Source organism: Lontra canadensis, unplaced genomic scaffold (assembly GCF_010015895.1).
Source record: "Lontra canadensis isolate GAN:19392208 unplaced genomic scaffold, GSC_riverotter_1.0 scaffold16, whole genome shotgun sequence".
Taxonomy (NCBI): Eukaryota; Metazoa; Chordata; class Mammalia; order Carnivora; family Mustelidae; genus Lontra; species Lontra canadensis.
In genome coordinates, this window is record NW_022631010.1 from 19,166,219 (window position 1) to 19,186,649 (window position 20,431).

The 20,431-nt window shown below is 43.1% G+C and overlaps 1 protein-coding gene across 1 annotated transcript in view; it reads left to right on the forward strand.

Moving 5' to 3' along the window:
• PCSK2 (proprotein convertase subtilisin/kexin type 2) overlaps positions 1-20,431 on the forward strand; it is a 256,536-nt gene that overhangs the window by 136,635 nt on the left and 99,470 nt on the right. Inside the window, exon 5 of the mRNA XM_032859225.1 lies at positions 2,086-2,123. Within this exon, the coding sequence (XP_032715116.1) occupies positions 2,086-2,123 (38 nt within the window). The remainder of the gene's footprint in view (positions 1-2,085; positions 2,124-20,431) is intronic.

The window sequence follows — 20,431 nt, forward strand, 5'->3', positions numbered from 1 at the left end:
AGAGGCTCCTGGCTGACTCAGTCAGTACAGCCCATGACTCTTGATCTCAAGGTTGTGAGTTCAAGCCCCACACTGGGTGTAGAGATTACTAAAAATATAAATAAACTTGAGAAGTATAATTATGCCCCAAAAAATCGATTCCCCACTAGGAAAAAAAATATTCTCTGTGTGCCCACTGCAGGTGTGTTTTTAATTTATCTATAGGTTACAAATGTTTTGCCCCACATTGACTTCACAAAATGTAACCAGTTTCAACAAATACATACAATTTAATTTCAACACAACATTCTAAGACCCAGTAGATTTTTGAAAATATTTCTGCTCTTCTGCATTATCCACATGACTCTAATGATGTGGTAGATGACACTGACCAATGGTGACAGCAATAAATACAACATATCAAGTGTTTACTACAAGCTAAACACACTTAATGAATTGGCCCTCATCTCTGAACACTGTTCTGCAAGGTAAATAATATCCCCATTTCAAAGATAAGGAAACTGAGGCTTGGGGAAATTGTGTCACTTGGCAGAAGCCTCACAATTATTAGAGTGTCTGAGTGTAGAACAGAACCAGATCTGCTGGTCTCCGTAGCCTGGGCTCATCCCCAACCCATCCCACAGCTGAAACAGACCATTTCTGAATTAGGGTCCAGGACAAGGGCTGGCAAACTTTAAAAATACTAGTCCTCGAATCTTCTGACCCCTGTCTTTCTGCAGTCCTTGGGAGGGGGTGCAGGAGAGCAGGAAATGGAGGATGGTGGATGGGAAGTGACAGGCTATCCTCTCCCAAACTACAGAAAGCAGTCATGAGTGACAGCAGTAATTTGACATGCTTTGCATGCCAAAATACCAGCAACAAAATGTAACATATGTTCTGTAGGACAATGACTTCCAGTCCAGAAATTTCTTGTGTAACCAAAAAACAAAGGAGGATTTTTTTTTTTTTTTTTTAATGCAACATCCCAATACCAGTTCTTTTTGCGGGGCAAAGCTCTATCTGCGACCAGGCCTTAGGGTGCTCGCATGGAAGGTGCCACCTATCAGAGGAAATGAATGATACCTCTAGCTTTTAAACACAGCAAATCCAATAGAGCTAGCAAATGCCACCGAGCTATGTGCACTTCACCATTCATGCCGCTTGACGGAGAAGAAACCAAGCCCAGAGAGGCCAAGCACCTCACCTGAAATCATGCAGCCAGCTGGCAGCAGGATTGGAATTCACACTTCGGGGTTTTGACTCCAAAATCTATGCTCGTGACTGTGACACCCAGAGATGCAGGTTTTGTGAAGAGCTGGGTGCTGCAGAGGTTATATGGCTCTGCACCCCTGGCTGAGAGCTTTCAACATGGCCTTGAAGTTCCATGATACTTTCTGAGGCCTCACGGATAAGGGAATGCAGTGGTGTTCCTAACTCTACCATTGCAAACACTCTTGGGCAGCAAGATGGGCTACATCCAGGAGAAAGCACATGGCTCCTGCTGGGAAGCTCAAGGTCACAGGCTTCCTAGAAAGCTATATTCTGCAGGGACAAGATCAAATCTCACCCAGGACACTTCACTGGACACCATTTGCTCTCTGAGAAAGTGCCTTTCCCACTCAGCCATGTTTTTCTGATTAACCCATGCCAGAGAATATTCCCCTAGTCCATTGCTGTCTGTACCCTGTTAAATAATAATCGTCTTTCCTCCCCAGGGCCAGTTTCATCTCAGAAGAAATGCCAGTTGATGCTTTGAAAAATGTCAGGATTTCCACAAATCTTAGATCACTGCTCTGACGAGCCATCCATCTTGCAGACACTAAGCCCCTTAGTACAGACATGTATGTCAGAAAGTCTTATCCTGGGGCCACAGATCTAACTGGCTTCACTCTTCTGATGCTGTCTGGTGGCAGCTCTCTCCCCACTTTAGAGGTGCGGCCCACCCTCACTCGGGAATGGAAACACAAGGACGGGCCTGAAGCACATGTGCTAAGCCCACTCCATTCTCCTGGCGCCAGCCCCATAAGGGGGGTGTCTTCTTGAGCATCTTCCCTGAGGACGCAATAGCGGGCATTAACCTTCCATCCTGTGGTGTTCTTTTCACAGGGATTGATTATCTGCACCCGGACCTGTCCTCGAACTACGTAAGTACAAGCTGACCTGGGTGGCTGCGCGCGCACACAGAAACACATGCACGCATAACCACGCACGCACGCTCCAACAGCCCCTCTTGCTGGAGCCACAGCTCAGGCCAGAAGCAAAGGGACAAGGCCGGGGGCCTGGTAGCCTGGAATGGTAGTGGCTTTGTGAGAAAACAATCAGGAGACTTGTGGTCTGAAAGAGCAAGCCCAGAAAATAGGGAGAGGTGGCAAGCTTTAATACCCACCCTAGCTGAGGACATTGAATTGACTGGTGGAAATGCACCATTGGGGTTCTTGCTGGAGAAAACCAACGGCAAAAAGCCAAAAAGAGGAGCAACTCACATCACAACCGTAGCTTTACCAAAGCAAGGACGTCACCTTTTTTTTTATTGTGTTTGTGTTTATGAGCACCCCGCCCTGACTTTCCCCTGGAACGCTGAGTCCAACCTATGATATCCTTTGACAAATAAGACCTATTCACAGAGAATCATGATACACACCGTTGAGCTAGGTCCATGCGCTCTAACTTTTTACCTAGCAAATCACACGCTGCTTTTCCTGGTGGAACCTGCAAACCCTTTCAACATAAGAGATCGCTTTATGTTCACCCCCAGGGAGTACGCTAGCCAAGACCTGCTGTGTCCGTACTAAGCTATACTTCTCCCGTAACCTCCAGGTCGAAGTGGTTTTTTTTTAAATATTACTTTAGTTAGCTGAAGAGTCTCATCTTAAGGAATGCTTTCGGTTCAACATTCTGGGTCATTCATCCTGGAAACTATGCACATGCACATTGCAAAGAGAGAACAGAGATTTTCTGTTTATTGCGTTAAGAATTGGGGGGGGGGAGCACCCATCTGCTGAGCTTCTATTAACTTCATGGGTCTTATAAATCTAGAGGAGTATCCGTTGGACTAAGCATCTTCTTAATAAGGATAATAATTAATAAGAATAAATTTAAATGAATCATTGGCACAGTCCAGCCCATACACCCCCTCAGAAGGAAATGACAGAAGTTAAACCAAAGCTTTATTCTCAGAGATGAGAATCCACCTTTATAGAGAAGAGAAGAAACTCCCCATGAGTTGTAAATTCTGCCAAAGCACCCATCTGCAGGTCTGAGGAAGCAGATGCCTCCCTTGTCTCTGGGACCTTCTTCCCCCACTGCTCACACGGTGGAGCTGTCCACCTGACCATTCCTTCTGTTTCCTTGAAGGTTCTGCCCCATGCAGGGCCTCAACCACATCCTCCAATGACCTCTCTCTCTGCCTCCCCAGAAGAGGAGATTGAGAAATGCATGTGTTGCATTTGCTGCAAGGCTCTGACACCCAGACGCCTTTCCTTAGGGAGAAATGGCAAATGGATGATATCCTGCTGGGCCAGGAGGTTCGTCCCCACCATGCTGCTCCCTGCACAGAGGCATTTATATTCTTTTTCAGGCTGATCAGGAGGCCCCACCGTCTCAAGGACCCCAGTGCTTCACAGAGCAGCCAAGGAAGGTGCTATTCGCTTTCACAAACCAGTGTTACCACATCTTACAACTCATAGGACTTTAAGGTTAGGGGGGCCATCAGACGGGCTGGAAGCTGACAGTGCATGGCCTCCCTCCAGCTGGTGCAGCCCCCATGCAGGTCACTCCCATGTCCAGTGAAGGTGATAATCACTACACTATGGAAACATCCTGAAGTCACTATACAGAGAGTGACCTGCGCATCCTTCCCTTCTCCCCGCCCAGCCCATGTGCTTCTGTGACAGGCTGCCCCCCAATGCCTGTTATCAGATTAAAAAGAGATAGTAATTCAAGTGGAGAAAATAATTCTCTGAGGTTCTGATGAGCTACAGGTGCATCACTAGTCAAGAGGGTGGTTCATCTGCCAAAAACCCTGAACAATGCTAGGGCTCCTATGAGTGCTGTGTCCATCCATCCTTTTTTTCTTTCTTTCTTTCTTTTTTTTTTTTGTTTCATTCTAAAAAAAAATTTTATAATTAAAAAATAAATAACATGTTCTCAGTAGAAAATTCGGGAAAGCACAAAATAAATTCAAAACCTGCCATAACACCATTCTTAATATTTTAGCATATTTTAGACTTCTAATGTGAATATTTTTTAATAAATTTGGGCTCTGTTGTATATACAGCTTCCCTCCTTCTACTTGCTTTGTCATAAACATTTTTTATATTACTAAATATTCTTCAAAACATGATTCTAGGGGCTACATAGTCTTGTCTCATGTTGTAACTTATTTGGACATTCTAATCCCCAATTTTTAGACAGCTAGGTTGCTTCCAATGCGTGTCTCATTCAAAGATGGAAAACGACAGATGGTGACAAGGATGGTAGAGGGACTCCAAACCATAACCTGCTGAGGAGAGCTGAAAAAACTCGAGGGAGAAAAGATAACTAAGAGACACATTAAATACATTTTCAAATAGTTCAAATTCTCCATGAGAAATGAGACATTCAACTTGTTCAGGACTTTCCCCCAAGAAAATCCCCACCTGTGGGAGACAGCTGCAGGAAGAAGAGTGTAGTTCAGTTAAAGGAAGAACTGTCCAATGATTGAGGCTAATAAATAAAAGGAGCTAGCTCTCCCAGGAAAGAATGAGTTCTCCATATCTGAAAATGGTCAAAGGGAGGGTTGATGACCATTTGGTGGGAATGTGGAGGCGATGACACCATGTCCTCTAAATTCAAACTAGATGTCACCTAAGAATTGAACGGGAAATGTGAGTTCCATACAAAACAGCCTCCATCCAGAGGAAGATCTGAGTCTTCGACATTTATCAAACATTTGGACCCTTACCAAAAAATTACCTATAATTACACATGGCTGTGAAGTGTTTCCAGGTCATTGGTACAAGTGAGAAAACAACATCCAAATACCTCCTTCTCAATTTCCCAGTGGAGAACTTGAACCTCAACAGGTTGGTTCCAGTCAGTGTCTCTCTCACTCTGTGTGGAGTGGACAGTGACAACTTTGAAGCTACTAACCAAATTTATCTTCTTTATTTGTAATTAAAAATTTTACACTATAATTAACAGAACGAGGATGGCAAGTGGAATAGAGCCGCCCAGGAGAGCAATGAAATCAGTGGACGGTGATAAGCTCAAAAATTGTTTGAGCAAAGGACTAACAGGCAGCGTCACACCTTGTTAGGTGACTTAATGGCCTGGATGTAATGAGCTTGCCTAGTGCCCTTCTAGTGACAGGTGCTTTGGGTTTCTCCAGAAGCAAAGCTTGAAACCAGGGTCAGAGTGCAAATAGTTTATTTGGGAGGTGATTCTCGGAACCAAGGATAGAATGGGGAATGAGACACAGAAGGCAAGGCAGCCAGTAAACAGTGCATTATCAAAGTTACCATGGGGAGCAGCTCGAATTCGATCCTGCTGGGGAATTCAGGAGATGGTGTAGAACATGCATGAGCTCCCCGCAGAGGCTGGGGTATTTATACATCAACTCCTTTTAGTTGTTGGTTGAGGGCTTGTCCTAGGGGATGTGGATATACCTTCTACAGTCTCAGAGAAAGCCCTTGGCAAAGAGACGCTTGTACAGGCAGTTGGATGGAGTTCCCCAGGGGATGGGTGACAAAGGCATATAGGCCTAGTACCTGCAACAGTCACCACGGGAGGATGACTGTTAATTTATTACAGGTTACAGTAAACAGAAATGTACTGTGTTGTGAAAATTCCTTCTCACTACTGATTATTTTCAGTGAGAAGTGAAAACTCTAACAGAGGTTTTTGGACAGCTGTAACAAAAATTTCTTGATAAACTTGACAAAACGTTTTCCAAAGCAGAATTAATTTCAAAGGATCTTAATTCCATGTATTAAAAAAGAAGAGGGGCATCCAAATGGCTCAGTCAGTTGAGCATCTGACTCTTGATTTTTGCTCAGGTCATGATTTCAGGGTTGTGAGATCAAGCCCCGAGTGAGGCTCTGCACTGGGTATGGAGCCGGCTTAAGATTCTTTCTCTCTCCCTCTCCTGCTTCTCCCACTCTTGCTTATGAAATTCCTCTCTCTAAAAAGAGAGAGAGAAGAATCTGAGTATGCTGGTACTCCAGTGTTCTTTCCATTTAAACTGAGAATTGAAATCCTTTGAAAGCTGCAAATCAATATATAAATGTAAGTCATTAGTGTTCATTTAATTCAACAAATCTACATTGAATCTGTTGATTGTTAGGAGCAAAAGATAATAATACCACTTTTATCATTACTCTGTTATTCTGTGATTGAATTTAATCAGAGGGATCTTGTCCCACCGGTCAAATCTCACTATTCCAGATGATTAAAATCCTCTTTTCCCCCAACCCTTCAGGAATAACATGAAATGAGTATTGGCCAAGAAACAATTTTAGACCAAGTCAAAATCAGAGTTCCTCTACCCCATTCTCTCTGTACAAACTGCCCAGATGTATGCTCTAACTCCACTGAACCCCTGTGTGTTGAGCCACTATGTGCAAGTCTCAGAGGGAGAGGGAAAGCAGTGATGTTCTGGGTGTTCTCCAGAGGAGCATGAGTCAGTGAGGACACAGGCATGGGATGCATCTAACAGGGGAGAGGCAGGCAGGCAGGGCTTGTTTTTCACTTTCCTGTGTGGCCCCCGGGCAGTGACGACCACAGGCCAGTGCTGGTCCAAGCCTATGGGTTCTTCAAGGTCTCTAAAAGAGAGGAGGACTCCTTCAAGGGCACATGATATGTGACTGAAGAGGCGGCTTTCAGTGGACAGGCAGAGAGAGTGGAGCTGAGGGTCTCCTGTTTTGCTCCAAGCCTTCTCTGCTGGATCTACAGAGGTAAAGAAATGCCTAGAGGTTCTGTAAAATCCAGGGAGAGTCTTCACCCAGTGAGTGAGGTTTTTCTCAGTGGTGGAACTGAGACAAAGATTTAAAGGCAAGTCGTTGATTTGAGAGAAGATTCCAGGAAGCACCAGCCAGGGAGAAGAGATGTGATACCAGAAGGGAGAGCAGCCAGGAAAGGGTTTTTTAGGAAGCCAGTAACCACTGAGGGCTATGGGAGCTTATTCTCATTGTAGAACTCTGGAAAGCAGTGTAGATGGAACCCTCACAGAATTACCCACAACACTTGTCGAACTGTGGTTGAGGACTATGCCTCAGAACCAAGTTCAAGGGGGGAGCTCAGGAGGTAACCTCTCTGGCTCTTCTGGCCTGTCTACCACTATACAGAATAGGGTCAGGGGACAGAGAACAGAGAGTCTTCAGACTCAGAGTGGCAAGTGCTGGCAGTTGGAAATTGGCCAGCATGTGAAGGTAGGGTTTCTAACAACATGACAACAGTGGAAACTGAGTCAAACCTGAGTATGACCCCTGGCTCCCTAAGTCATAGTTCTGCAATCATAGACTATGAAACCATTAAACTCCCTTGAACTTTAATCTTCTCATTTGTGGAAAGGTCGAAAAGAATATCAGGTTTGTCATGCAGTATTGTTGAGGTAACATGTGTATCAGGCAGATAATAGATGTTCAACATACATTCATTTCCTTCTCAAAAGAGTTGAGATCACAACTCTGCACCAGGCAGCCTGTCCTGCTGGAGGAAAACAGGGGAGTGCCTTAAAAAGCCAGCGCAATTGCTCAGTGCACAACATGGTCAGCTCAGAGTTATCATCCAGACCAAGTGTAAGGGCATGAGAGAAAGCAGAAGCCAAAAAGTGGAGGTCACCGAAGTAAATCTAAAAGGTCTCTTTGAAAGATAAAAGTTTGATTTTATTTGAAAAAATGAAAGATTTATTTGAAAAAGAACATCCAAGCAAACAGAAGATAGAGGGGGAAAGAAGACCCATTGCTCACAGCCAGTGATGTAATGAAGAAGGATGGCCCTGAGAAGCAGAATCTCTGATCCACATCCAGCTTCTCTGTCCCAGATCTTTGAACTAAAAGAATATTCGTGGATATTCAGAGGGGAGGGCTAATTCACAGGTGAGTGAAGGGATTGTAAAATAACAATTTTTCCAAATGAGTATTTCTCCGGGCCAGGAAATGACATCTCCTGATGTTTTGGTGATTGCTGGGTAGGGCACAGGCATCTGCCCTAGGGCCTCCATCTTTCAGCTGGGAAAGTGCGGGCCACTCTCTGAGCAGCCTCGAGACCCTGTGCTGAAAATCGGTGCTGATTCACGTGCTCTTGTTGGAGTTTTCCATGGATTCTTGACTGCACCAAATATGGAAGAGTGTGTTGACCAACTACTCATCCTTCCCAAGAACTATAGCTTCTGAAAGAAAGCACCCTTCCCAACTCTTGACTTTGAGCTGGGCCTTGTGACTTGTTTAAAGCAATAGAGTAATACACAGGTGTTGTGCCAGTTCATGGATAAGGTCTTACAAGGCCTTGTATGTTCCCATGTGCCCTCCTATGCCTCTACTGTCACCATTAGAAGACCATGCCTGAGCTAGCCTGCTGGATCCAGGAGGTGGTGAGGAGCTGGCAGAGTCTGAAGCACAGCCACCCAAATCAGTCCATAGAACTGCAGTAAGAAACAGAGCCACCTTTCTGAGCCTCCCGCCAATACCATCTGAAATAAGCAAGCTCAGCCAAGAAAGCAGAGCCGCCCATGTGAGCCCAGCCTAGATCATCAAACTCCCAGCTGAACCACAGACCCGTAAGTGATATAAAAGCTTATTGTTATATACTGCTGACATATTCTGCTGTTTTTATGCAGAAGCTGTTAGAGTTACCGATGCTTAGACCCCCTCCTCGGTCTTGATGTCCAGTTGATTTCCATCCCAACCTAAGGTGTATTTCTTTGAAAACTTCCCCAGATTCTGAGGATTTATCTTATCATTCATGTTGGCACTCGACCCATTCATTCGTTCGACAATGTTCTTCCTCGATAAGGCATGGCTACATCACAACTAGATCACCGGCTCTTTGTAGGAAAGTATGTACTTTTTTATTTTGTGTACCTCTTAACATTTAGCACGATGGTTAGCAGACATTTAATAAATCTTTGTTCAGTTGCATTGAATATTCATTCATCATTTTTACTTTCACAAATAAAATCGGGCACTAAATCATATGATAGACTATCCTCTGCTGGAGATGAAGGGAAAGTCTAGCAGGCAGAACCTTCTAACACCCTTCTCTCAACCACCTCCTAGGTGGATGGCCTCATTCCATTCCTCATGATGCTTGTCTCCAGGGAGAGGGAAAAAGAGGACCATGGAACTAACTGAGGTACCCATGGCCGAAAGCCTGGAGAGAATATGCCTCTTGGTGTAAATAATACACATGCAGGTAGTCAAGAGCTATTTCTTTTCTGTAATGTCCAGAGCTCATCGGGTGGTAGAAATGCAATTAAGTTCCTGTATGGGAGAGGACAAATGATGCTCTTTGATTCAGCTCAAAATTGGGAACGTGATAATTTTATGCTCCAGGGTTATTTCACCAGATGAAATTCTTATAAAAGAAAAAAGCCTGCCTCTCAGGACCTGCACTTTTCCATTATTTTGATGGGTTCTTGACAGGTAACTGTCCCCGAAGAGGGACCTCCAGAGCACTGTGAAGGGCTGCCGGCTCTGAGCCCAGAGGAAGTGCCTTTGAGCTTGGCAGCGGTGTACACACCAGGGCTCCAGGTGGCAGGTGGCATCTCTGATGAAAGGACACCTGCTGGACATGCACCCAGTCCCAAGCCCTGAATGACTAGATGCTGTGATGTACCAAACACATGCATGGCTCCAGGCTTTTAGACTGATTAATATTTAAGTAACCATATTAATATTGCATTCAAAATGGAGGTTTAAACAACCTTTATGTCTTATTGAAAGGAGGAGAGTTAGCTTCTTTCAATGTACTTGTTAATGCTGGTCAGATTCTAGTAAGCACTTTATCACCATGAAGCCAGACTGATTACTGGGGATAAGAACTTTTTCTTAATCATTGGGACAGATCGTCAGTCAAATGACTATCGTTTGACTTAACCCATGTGCTAGATGAATCTTTTCACTTTTACAGGGAGGTCCTTTGATAGAAAAATGGGAGAAAATAAAATCTGGTTTAACTGAAATGAAACTGCTCATTTGGACCTAGGTGTATAATTACAGCCAAAAGCAAAGAAAGAAATATATGAATAATCAATTTTGCCATGTTGCTCAGTTGACTAGCTTTTGTTCCATTGAACTGGGTCAACATTTAAGAGACTTGTACTGAGTTTCTACCATGTGCAAGATGCTGTACTAGGGGCCTGGATTATAAAATGTGAAAAATCTGCTCCCCACAACCAGGGATTTCAGAGTTCAATGGGAAAGGCACACTTATAAGTATATAATTAAATTATAATGTATTCAGTGCCATCCTGGAAATAAAAACACTGCCCACTATGGGAACACAACAGCAAGACTAAGCAAGTTGGCCCTAAAAGTTAAAGAAGGAAAGATCCTTAAATGCATTTTTTAAATGTTCTCTTAGGTTGATACACCATATGAATTCATTTAGAAGCTTATTCTATATGGTACTGAACAAAGGGTGATCAGATTATAATTGGTTTCATCTGGAGATTTGCTTCCACCAAAAAGCCCAGACTAAAAGTCGCCCACAATAGTCATTTTCTTACCTTAAATTCTCTAAAGTTCTTTGACACAGTCTCATCTCTTTGACTAAATTTAAATGGCTTAAAGACCAACGTAATGTCTTTCCATTTTTTGTTCATGAGAGAAACAGCTGGAGGCTTCCTTCCCCAAAAAGATCACTGGTAGAGATTCTTCTATAAATAAATGGCTGAATTGTCGATGGATGAATGGATGGATAGATGGATGGATGGTTAGATGTATGGGCGGATGGACAGATGGATGGATGCCGGCGAAATAATTAGGATTTTATTCTGCTTATCACCAAGAATACCTGTTCAGAAAAAATACAGTAATATTTATATGACATGACAAGCCACAAGGAAGTCATCTGTGCAAATGTCAAGAATACTTTCTCTGTGGCCTTTGTTTCTTTCTTACTCTCCTCCTCATTATCAGAGACACCCATCGAATTCCCAAGATGTGAAACATTTCCGAGGTTTCCTACTTTGGCTTTTTAGCTCAGAGAATCAAGCACCCTTAGGTGACCTCCACCTTGCTTGCAGCAGACCTCACAAATAATTAATTTGCCAGTATCTCCTTACTGCAGCTGTGACAAGAAACACTGCACCTACTAAGGGGATATCAATGCTACCCTCTTCCTTTCTTCGTGGACATATTTCCCAAACCCCACTTCCTTAAAGACACAGTTCTGAATACATGAGTGAGCCTGCCCAGGTTCCTGAATCCACACCCCCATCCAGAAAGAGAGAGTGGGTGGCCATCTACAAGGCCTCTCCATGTCTTGTTGCCATGCCACAGAGCCCAAGTGGGTATGTCCACTGGAGGCTGGTCTATGTGAGGTCATTGTCAGGGCACCTAAAAGTCTAACCCATCATCTTGGTTTTCTCAAGTGGCAACAAAGACTGAGAAACGATGCCCAGGCCTCAGGGAAAGAGGATTAGATCCTGAGTCATGGATATTTCTAATGTGTAATACACCTGTGTAGTTGTATTCAAGAATCATGAGGACCATGCTTTGATTTCAACCAGATCCCATTCTTCTCTTTGAACTCTCTCCATGATTTTTCCCTGAAGCCAAAGCCTTTTTGTGGTAGGCAGAATTCTAAAATGTCCCCATGATACCCACCTCCTGGTGTAAATGCTTTGTATAATCCCTTCCCCATGAACAGGGGAGAAGGACCTGTGAAGATGATGCGATATCACTCCCATGACTGGGTTGTATTATATGGCAAAGTTAAAGGGATTATTGATGTGTAGTTAAAGTTCCTAATTAGTTGACTTTAAGTTAATCAAAGGGGAAGTTATCCTGGGTGTCTTACCTAATCAGGTGAGCCCCTTAAAAAGAGGATCTATAGATCAGAGAAGGAGGAAGTAAGAATAATTTTAAATAGTAGAGACTTTCTGTTGTTGACTTTGAAGAAGCAAAGCGCCATGTTGTGCAGAAAGTGCATGTCAGGGAGTGGTGGGCCACCCCTGAGAAGCTAAAGGCCTTAGTCTTACAACCATGGGGAACTGAATTCAGCCAACCACCAGTGAACTTGAAAGAGGACTACAAACCATAGATGAGATTGCAACCCCAGCTAACACCTTAAGCAAGGTGAGACTATGAACAAAGGACCCAGTTAACCCATGATCAGAAACTGAGATAATAAACTGATGTTCTTTTAAGCCACTAAGTTTGTGGTAATTTACTATATGGTCAAAGAAAACTAATACAGCCTTCTTGATTGTGTTGAAATTTGAACATTAACTGAATAACTTGCTTTTCCTGTGAGTTAATAAAAACAGACTGTTCTTCACATATTACATTTGTTAATATGTTTGCTTTTAGCTCAAAAATAACTCTCTCATAAATTATTATTCTGCTACAACTAAGAGTCAGGGAAATTTAGTATAGGAGTCAAGAGCTTTTGGGCCTGACCCCCTGAGTTCCAATTCCACCCCAAGGACTTGCTAACTGTGTGACCTTAGGCAAGTTAATCTCTCCGTGCCTCGTCTGTAAAATGGGTTAAAAAGAATATTTATTGATAAGTATGGTACTTACCAATACCTTATTAATGGTTGTGATAAGTCAATTAAGTGGTATAGACAAGGACCTGAGAACTGTTCCCAAACATATTGGACACCCTGTGTTAAGGAGTGCAAGTTGAAATTTAAGCAACTTGCCTGAGGTCATGCAGTTAGAACTTAGCAGAAGCCCACAAACCTGAGATGATGAGTCATCAAAGTCCATGTTCGTAACTCCACCCTGTCCCTATCTTAAGGACACATAGGGAATTCACGAAGACCATTTTGAAAATGAAATTCAAAGAACCAATTAACCTGCTATTCTAATTTTTCATGTTTTCCCCTCCAGTTTCTTATTGTTACAAAATATGCCCAAAATGCATGTAACTTGTTACAGCAGCAATAGAAAACTAAATAAGCCCTCTTTGTTGAGAATGATGTTTTCCCTCCACTTGGAGGAGAACGGAACACACAAACCTTCCAGGTGGCTGAGGGTAGGACATTACCTTTGGCCCCCACCTCAGCAATGCGGACTCAGTGGGGACCCAGGTAAACCAGATCTGAGGCCAGCAACCACCTGGATGAGGCCAAAACGACTCCACATGGAAGTCAGGAAGTCAAAGGCCTTCAGTCAGCACAGGTGTGGACGCTGAGGTGGGTCCATGGGACAAGAATTCATCTCCTGAGTCTTCTCGGTCCTTTATTGATTTCTCAGTCCTTATTGAAATAGATGCCCAGAACATCCCCATTTCTCCAGCACGTTTTCTCAAAGTTGATACCGCCTTCACTTTAGATTGATTTGAGGGCATTTACCATTTTTTAATCTCTTTTCAGTGCCTCCAAGTGAACAGGGTTGAAGTAAATGGGGGACAGATGGTCTGTCCTCGGTACATGGAAAGGTGGGCTTTGCTAGAAAGGTGGGCAGGGATTTGCCAGGTGTTCTGGTCCAGTCCCTAACTCACTACATAGGAGGAAACTGAGGCCAAGGAGGAATGTGACTGGTCAGAGGCACACAGCAGGTTAGAGCAGAGCCCGTCCTGGCACTGAGGTACCCAGTGTCCCCCCCCCCACCCACCCACCCAGAGGTATGGCTGTACCTGCCCCCCTCAATGTGTCAGCTCACATCGCAGTTCGGAGCCACACACCTGGACTTTCCTACATGTTCAGGCAAAACCCAGCCCAGGCAGAGAACCAGCTGTGGGTCCCTCTGTGGGAGCTTCAAGCCTCTTGGCCCTCTCTGATCACAATCTTCCCCTGCCGGGTCCTCCCAACCCATCTTCTGCCACCTATACCCTGCCATTTAGCCACCAGAGAGAACACTCCAGGTTATATCTAGCCTGCTCTCACTCCTTTGTACCATTTTTGGGTGCCCCACCCTGACTTTGGTCTACTTTTGACTCCAAGTGCCAGCATCTGCTCTTCTCTGGGGACGATTGCCCTAGGGCTCCTGGGGCCTGCTTTGCCCCACATTAGGGAACTGATATGTCTGGAAATTGACACTCCTGCTTGACATCATCAAATCTGTGACTTCCTGTGGGAGCCTGAAAACGCGGGCTCAGGTCAGAAAATCACTGGGATGCAACTCGTCTTGCCTGAAATCCCACCTTGGCCTCGCTTCCTCTTCTGTTCTATCCTGCTTCTCTCCCTCCTTCACTGGCTTCCCCTGGGAGCACATCTTCCAAGAACCACTTCAATAAATCCCACAAGGCTCCATCTCCAAGTTTTTGCTCTGGAAATCCTGACCTCCTTAGATCTGAGCAATCTGGAATGTGGGCAAAGCTGATTTTTTCATCCTACATGGCCAAGGCAGAGAGAATCTCTGACATAGAAGTAAGATTAGCTTCTCAACCATGGTAACCCTGCTGGCTCCCAACCTACGGGAAATTATCTTTCACAAAGAAAGAACCTTTAATTCTATTCTAACGGATAATTAAAACCTGAAGCCAAGTACAGGAAGCCAGGGCTTGGCTCTGAGCAGTGTTCCTCCTCATCATCCCCAGGATGATGGTGAGGTCTGTACTTACAACATCGTGCACATACAACCTCTCCACAATGCATGCTCTGCTAGGCAGAAAAAGAATAAGATGTATTACAGTGTGTGGGAGATGTTTTCATTACGCTGTGGAAATAGAAGTCTTGTGTTTTATAGCTCAAACGTTGCCAATTTTTAAAATAAGAGGTTTAGTGTAAATCTAAGCTATTCAGGGAGCATGAGTCCAAGGACTCCCATTGAGTGACTGTGAGCAAAAATGCACTGTTCAGTCTTTATGGTCCTCAGTTTCCCCATCTGTAAAACCGATGATCATCTTCCCTGCTTGAGAATCAAAGGAGTATAATGATGGTCTATATTATGGATTTGAACAATGGGTCTCTGCTGATCTATCAAAAATTATAAATTAAACTCCCCAGAATGCTAAAGCTATTGATGCCATTCTGGTACTATCTCGGACCACCCTCCTTTATTCCACCGAGCCCCACAAACAGACACAAACATGTCCTCTTCTGAACATGTAGAGGATGTTCCAGAAAACTCCATGGGAAGAAGCCAGTTTCTGTGTGGGTGTCAACATGGTGACCAGACAGACACTGAGTCATTTGATACAGTCAGTACCTGGTTGGGATTCTTCCTAGGCACCTTACAAACAAAGAATATATTCTCTGTGAATAAGACCTAGCCCAGGTTCATTAACACCTCAGCTAATCACTCACAAGCAATCACAGTCATCCTATCCTACATGACAGCTGGTTTGTGACTTTTCATTTGTTGCTTGGCTGGTCTTCACTCATAAGTCCCCACACACGGAGAGTTGATTGTTGTCAACAGAGTATAAGATCCATCTTTTCTCTCTCACCTCGTCTCCCTGCCATGGCTGTAATATTTTGATCCCCTCTGGTTAGTTCCTTTTGTCTCTGTCAGCTTATTTGAATTGCAGCAGTACTGATACCCAGCGTTTGTTGAGAATGTACTACATACCTCTCGAAAATAGGAAACCAAAGATCAGAGGTTAGTGATCTCCCTTAGCTTACACAGCTAGTGAAGAGCAAAATGTGAAGTTCACCATTTGTCATGCCAACTTCATTCAGCTGGGCCCCCTCCAGGCTCCCACAGCTAGCAAATGATCTCTGTTCCCATTATCAATATTAACCTCCATGCACCATATTTACAAATCCTTCCAAAAGAAAACAAACCTACTCTGGAAACAATGCTTATAATCATGGATACTACTTGTTCCTCACAGGGAATGCTTAAAATATCAATTTAAATGCAAATGAACCTTATCATCCAAATTAGACTCATTCCACTGTGTTAAATTAATATAGAAAATAATATCAAGCACTAAATTATGAGTAATTAATATTGACACAATGAAAAAATTACTCTCACTTCAATATTTTGGGGAGAAGTGTTGTCTGCATGTGTTTGCTGTGAGTACTGGAAGTAATAACCAGAACACAGTAGCCCCAGTGCCTGGCAGTGCTAACATGCAGGATACAATGAGAGAAATATGGGGGGGAAGGCAAATGGCAATGATACATCTTAGGACCACGTAAGCTACTCTTTGGTTCTAAAGAAAGTACACTATCTGGTATCTAAGTGACTACATATTATTTAAGAATAAGTTATTTCACAATTACTAAAGAGCTGTAGGGAGAGTCTGAAAAATTAAAATCTTTAAAATGTGGGGGAAAAAAGAGAGCCTGTGTCTCCTCTATAATCTCACTTGAAGAGTGGCAAACCATGATGCCCAGACCAGCCACCTCTTTTTATAAATAAAGTTTTATCAGAACCCAGGCACACTCATTTGTTGACTTAAGGTCTATAACCCCTTTCACGGTACCGTGGCAGAGCAGAATAGTTATGACAGAGACCATCAGTCCTGCAAAACCTAAAATTTTTACTGTTGACCCTTTAAGAAAAATTCTGCTGAATCCACTGATCTAACCAGCCGTGTGTCAAGACACAGGCAAATGGCTTTGTTAGAAACAGGAGTCCAGAGTGTTGCAGAGTCCCAGGCCTAGCTATACCCCTTTCCAGCACTGTGGCATCTGGCAAGCTGCTAGATGGCCAAGGAGCTAGCATCCTCATTTGTAAGCTGAGAAAATTGGGTTCTTGTCTGTTGTAACTCTAAAACCTTATGAAACTCTCCTCTCTTCCAGTAAAATCACTGATTAAGAAGCAAACACTAAATTTATTTTATAGGCAGATGAAATAGTCAAGTACTTGCTTTTGAGAATGACAGACATAAAGTAAAAGTCATGATCCTTTTCCATGCACGATGCTCTTTATATTAATCACTGTGACTGAGGGATTTCAAAGAGTCTAGCATTTGTTACTGCCTTGGATTCCCCCAGAAGCCAACCCTGAGAGGCTAATTCACAGATAAATAGTTTTAATCACATAGTCCTATCTGTAAACATTTTTGAGCAGTCCTCCAAATACATTCATAGTTATTTATTCACACACTGTATGTATGTCCTACTGTCCCAATGGGCTATGCATATTATGAAACTATTGAAGGAAGAAACTCGTAAAGGGTAAGATAAAAATAAATGCTTAAAACATCATAATACACACCCATGTCCATAACAGCATTAGTCACAATAGTCAAATTTGGGAGCAACCCGTGTGTCCTGGACAAGTGAATGGATAGACAAAATATCCACCCAGTCTTGGAATATCACCCAGTCTTAAAAATGGAAGAAATTCTATTTCATGCTACAACATGGATGAACCTTGAGGACATTATGCTAAGTAAGTGAGATAGCCAGATACAAAAAGACAAATACTCTTGGATTCCATTTCCGTGAGGTACCTAGAGTCATTGAGTTCATAGAGACAGAAAGTAGTGATGGCTGATAGGAGCTGGGGCAAGAAGGAGAGGGAGGGAATAGGGAGTTCTTGCTTCATAGGTATAGTATTTCAGTTTTGCAAAATGAAAAAGTTCTGGAGATTCATTCTGGAGATTGGCTTACCAATGCAAATATAGTTAACACTACCAAACTGCATTTTAAGATGGTTAAGATGTAAATTTCACGGGATGCTTTTTTCTCACTGCAATTAAAAATAAATACATAACTTTTTAATTGTGCTTTTAAAAAATGAAGTTATCATATGTTATCCCTACACCCCAATGGATCATTTTGTCCATCCCTTGGGAGGCACCTGCCCATTTTGGAGACCTTTGCACTAAATATTCAGTGTGCAAACCTGTCCGTAGTGTGATCGTAAAAGTTTCTGAAAAAAAAAAAAAATCCTTTTGCCAAGTAGGTGTTGAGATTTCTCTCTTCAAGGAAGATAAAACAGTATAATAGAATTGGTCCTGAGGAGGGACATGCAAGCATGTGGATCTGAGTTCCATCCCATCTCTGCTACTTAGTTACTAGGATTTGAGGCAAGTTCATCAACTTCTCTGGGCTTACATTCCTCAAATGTAGTAGAGACATGTTTTCATTTATTCATTCAACAACTATTTATTGAGTGCTAAAACTATACCAGGTGCTATGGTATATTAGTTACCTGATAAAATATGTGGTATATTAGTTATCTATACAATATTTGTTGCATAACAAATTACCCCTATACTTGGACACATAAAATAACAGTTTTCCTCTCATGCAGTATCCATGGGTCAGGAAATCAGGAGCAGCTTGGCTGGATGGTTTAAGTTCAGGGTCTCTTTTGGGGTAAGATATCAGCTTGGGGCCACATCATCTGAAGGTTCGACTAGGGTAGAGTATCTGCTTTCAAGATGAATCACATGGGAATGGCTGCTGGCAGGTTGCCTCAGTTCCACCCCCTGTGTGGGTCTCTATGAACTGTTTGAGTCTCCTCATGACATGACAGCTAACCACGCTCAGAGCAAATGATCTGAGAGGAAGCAAGATGAAAGCTACAATGTTTCTCATGGTTGAGCCTCAGAAGCCACCTGCCACCATTCTGCAATATCCTATTTGTTCTATGGGTCAGCCTTCTTCATTGTGGGACACTCAATGCAAGTTCAAGAATACCAAGGGGCAAGAATCACTGGGGGCCAGCTTGGATACGTTGACGCATAAAGTGAACATAGTGCTTACCCTCAAGGACCTTATCGTCTAGAAGTGAAAACTGACTCCAAATAAATAATTGCAGGAAGAATTGTTTATTTGTAACTGTAGTGCCTTGCTAGGATGGAGGAGTACCGAGTCCTATAAATATGCTTACTGTGAGAAACTTGATCTTCTCTGCTATGTGAGGGAAGTCTTCCCTGGAGAAGAGAACACTTAGGTTGATGCCTTAAGGATGAAGAGAAGTTAGACAGGTATCTGGCAGCAGAACAAACAGCTTGTGCAAAGGCCCTGGGGCAGGAATATGCTCAGCCCTTTCAAGGATCTAAAGAAAGCTTGTGTGTCTGTTGGGGGAAAAGGAGAAGCATATCAATCCAGGGAGAAAATGGAGTGAGATGACACTGGGCAAGAGGAAGGAGATCTGACTGTGTGGCCTTTATGAATTGCAAGGATTTGCAACTTCATCATAGAAGCGGAGGGAATGTTTTCTTCCAGGTAGTGGTGGAGCATGGAAGGAGATGCCTGGATTTGGTATTTTTCTGTCTGCTTCGGAGATGAATTATGAGAAGCTGGGAGACCATCTGGGGTAGTTTTCTAGGAAAAAGATTACTTGTAAAAGAGCTGTCGTGTTTTTTAAAAGAGAGAGAGCAAGAGAAAGTGCCCAAATTTAGGAGACACTCACGAAATATTATTGCCCTCTCCTTGAAACAAACGACTCAGAAACACTCAAAATAAGGTGATATCTGCAAAACAGGTATCTCTAAAAAGAGTAGACAAAAGTATTGTCAAATACTGCTATCCTCATTAGGCACCTTGTAAGCTCAGCCACTAGGGTTCAGAAAGAGTCTTGTCTTGGGAAACAGAGGAGGATTTAGCAGCCATCTTAATCCTTGCTCCGCCATCAGCAGGAACCCAGACCAGCCCACAGAGAGCTCTGAATAGCATTTATGATGCTTAATCAAAAATCATGCAGCGTTGATGTGGAAATTAATTGGATGCTCGGGTTTTTCACACATCATGGAGAGTTAGACATCACAAAGAATTTGATAGGAATATATTTAGTAACTGTATCAGTGATGTTCAGTCCCAAGCAGAGACCTGTATCTACTTTGGGGCTCATTATATCCTGAATGACAGTGGGTGCTCAGCAAATCTCTTTTGATTATGATGATTAACCACATTGCTCAGTGTCTTTAATAGCTACTGAGGAATTGGACCAGACCTGGGTTTTTTTTTAAATAGGACCCCCTGTGCGATTATGTATTTAATCATTTTTACTTAATGGACTCACTGTTTTAACTTACTGTATGTTACCACCATAATGGAAACCATTGCTGGCTGTACAAATACGAAGATCATTAAAAATAGACACACACACCCTAAAACTCCAGGTGCAGAGCCTATGGCGGGTGCAACCCACCCCAAGAAATGCCAGACTGGGGTGTGCCTGTAGCAGAGGAGCTCAGAATGAATAGCCAGGTCATCAGTCCCCACAGCTGTGTGTGCCCGCAACACACAGCAGCTGATAAAGAATGCAGGAGGAGAATGAGAGGCAGATTTCTCAGGAGAACAACAATGAAATCTACAGTGTGAACCTAAAGAAGCAAAATACATGGAAAGGATAAGAAAATACGCTAAGGCCTAGAGACTACTCAGACTTTGTAGCTCCAGGGACCACCAGCTAAAAAAATAGAGAGAGAAAATGCACCTTCTGGTATA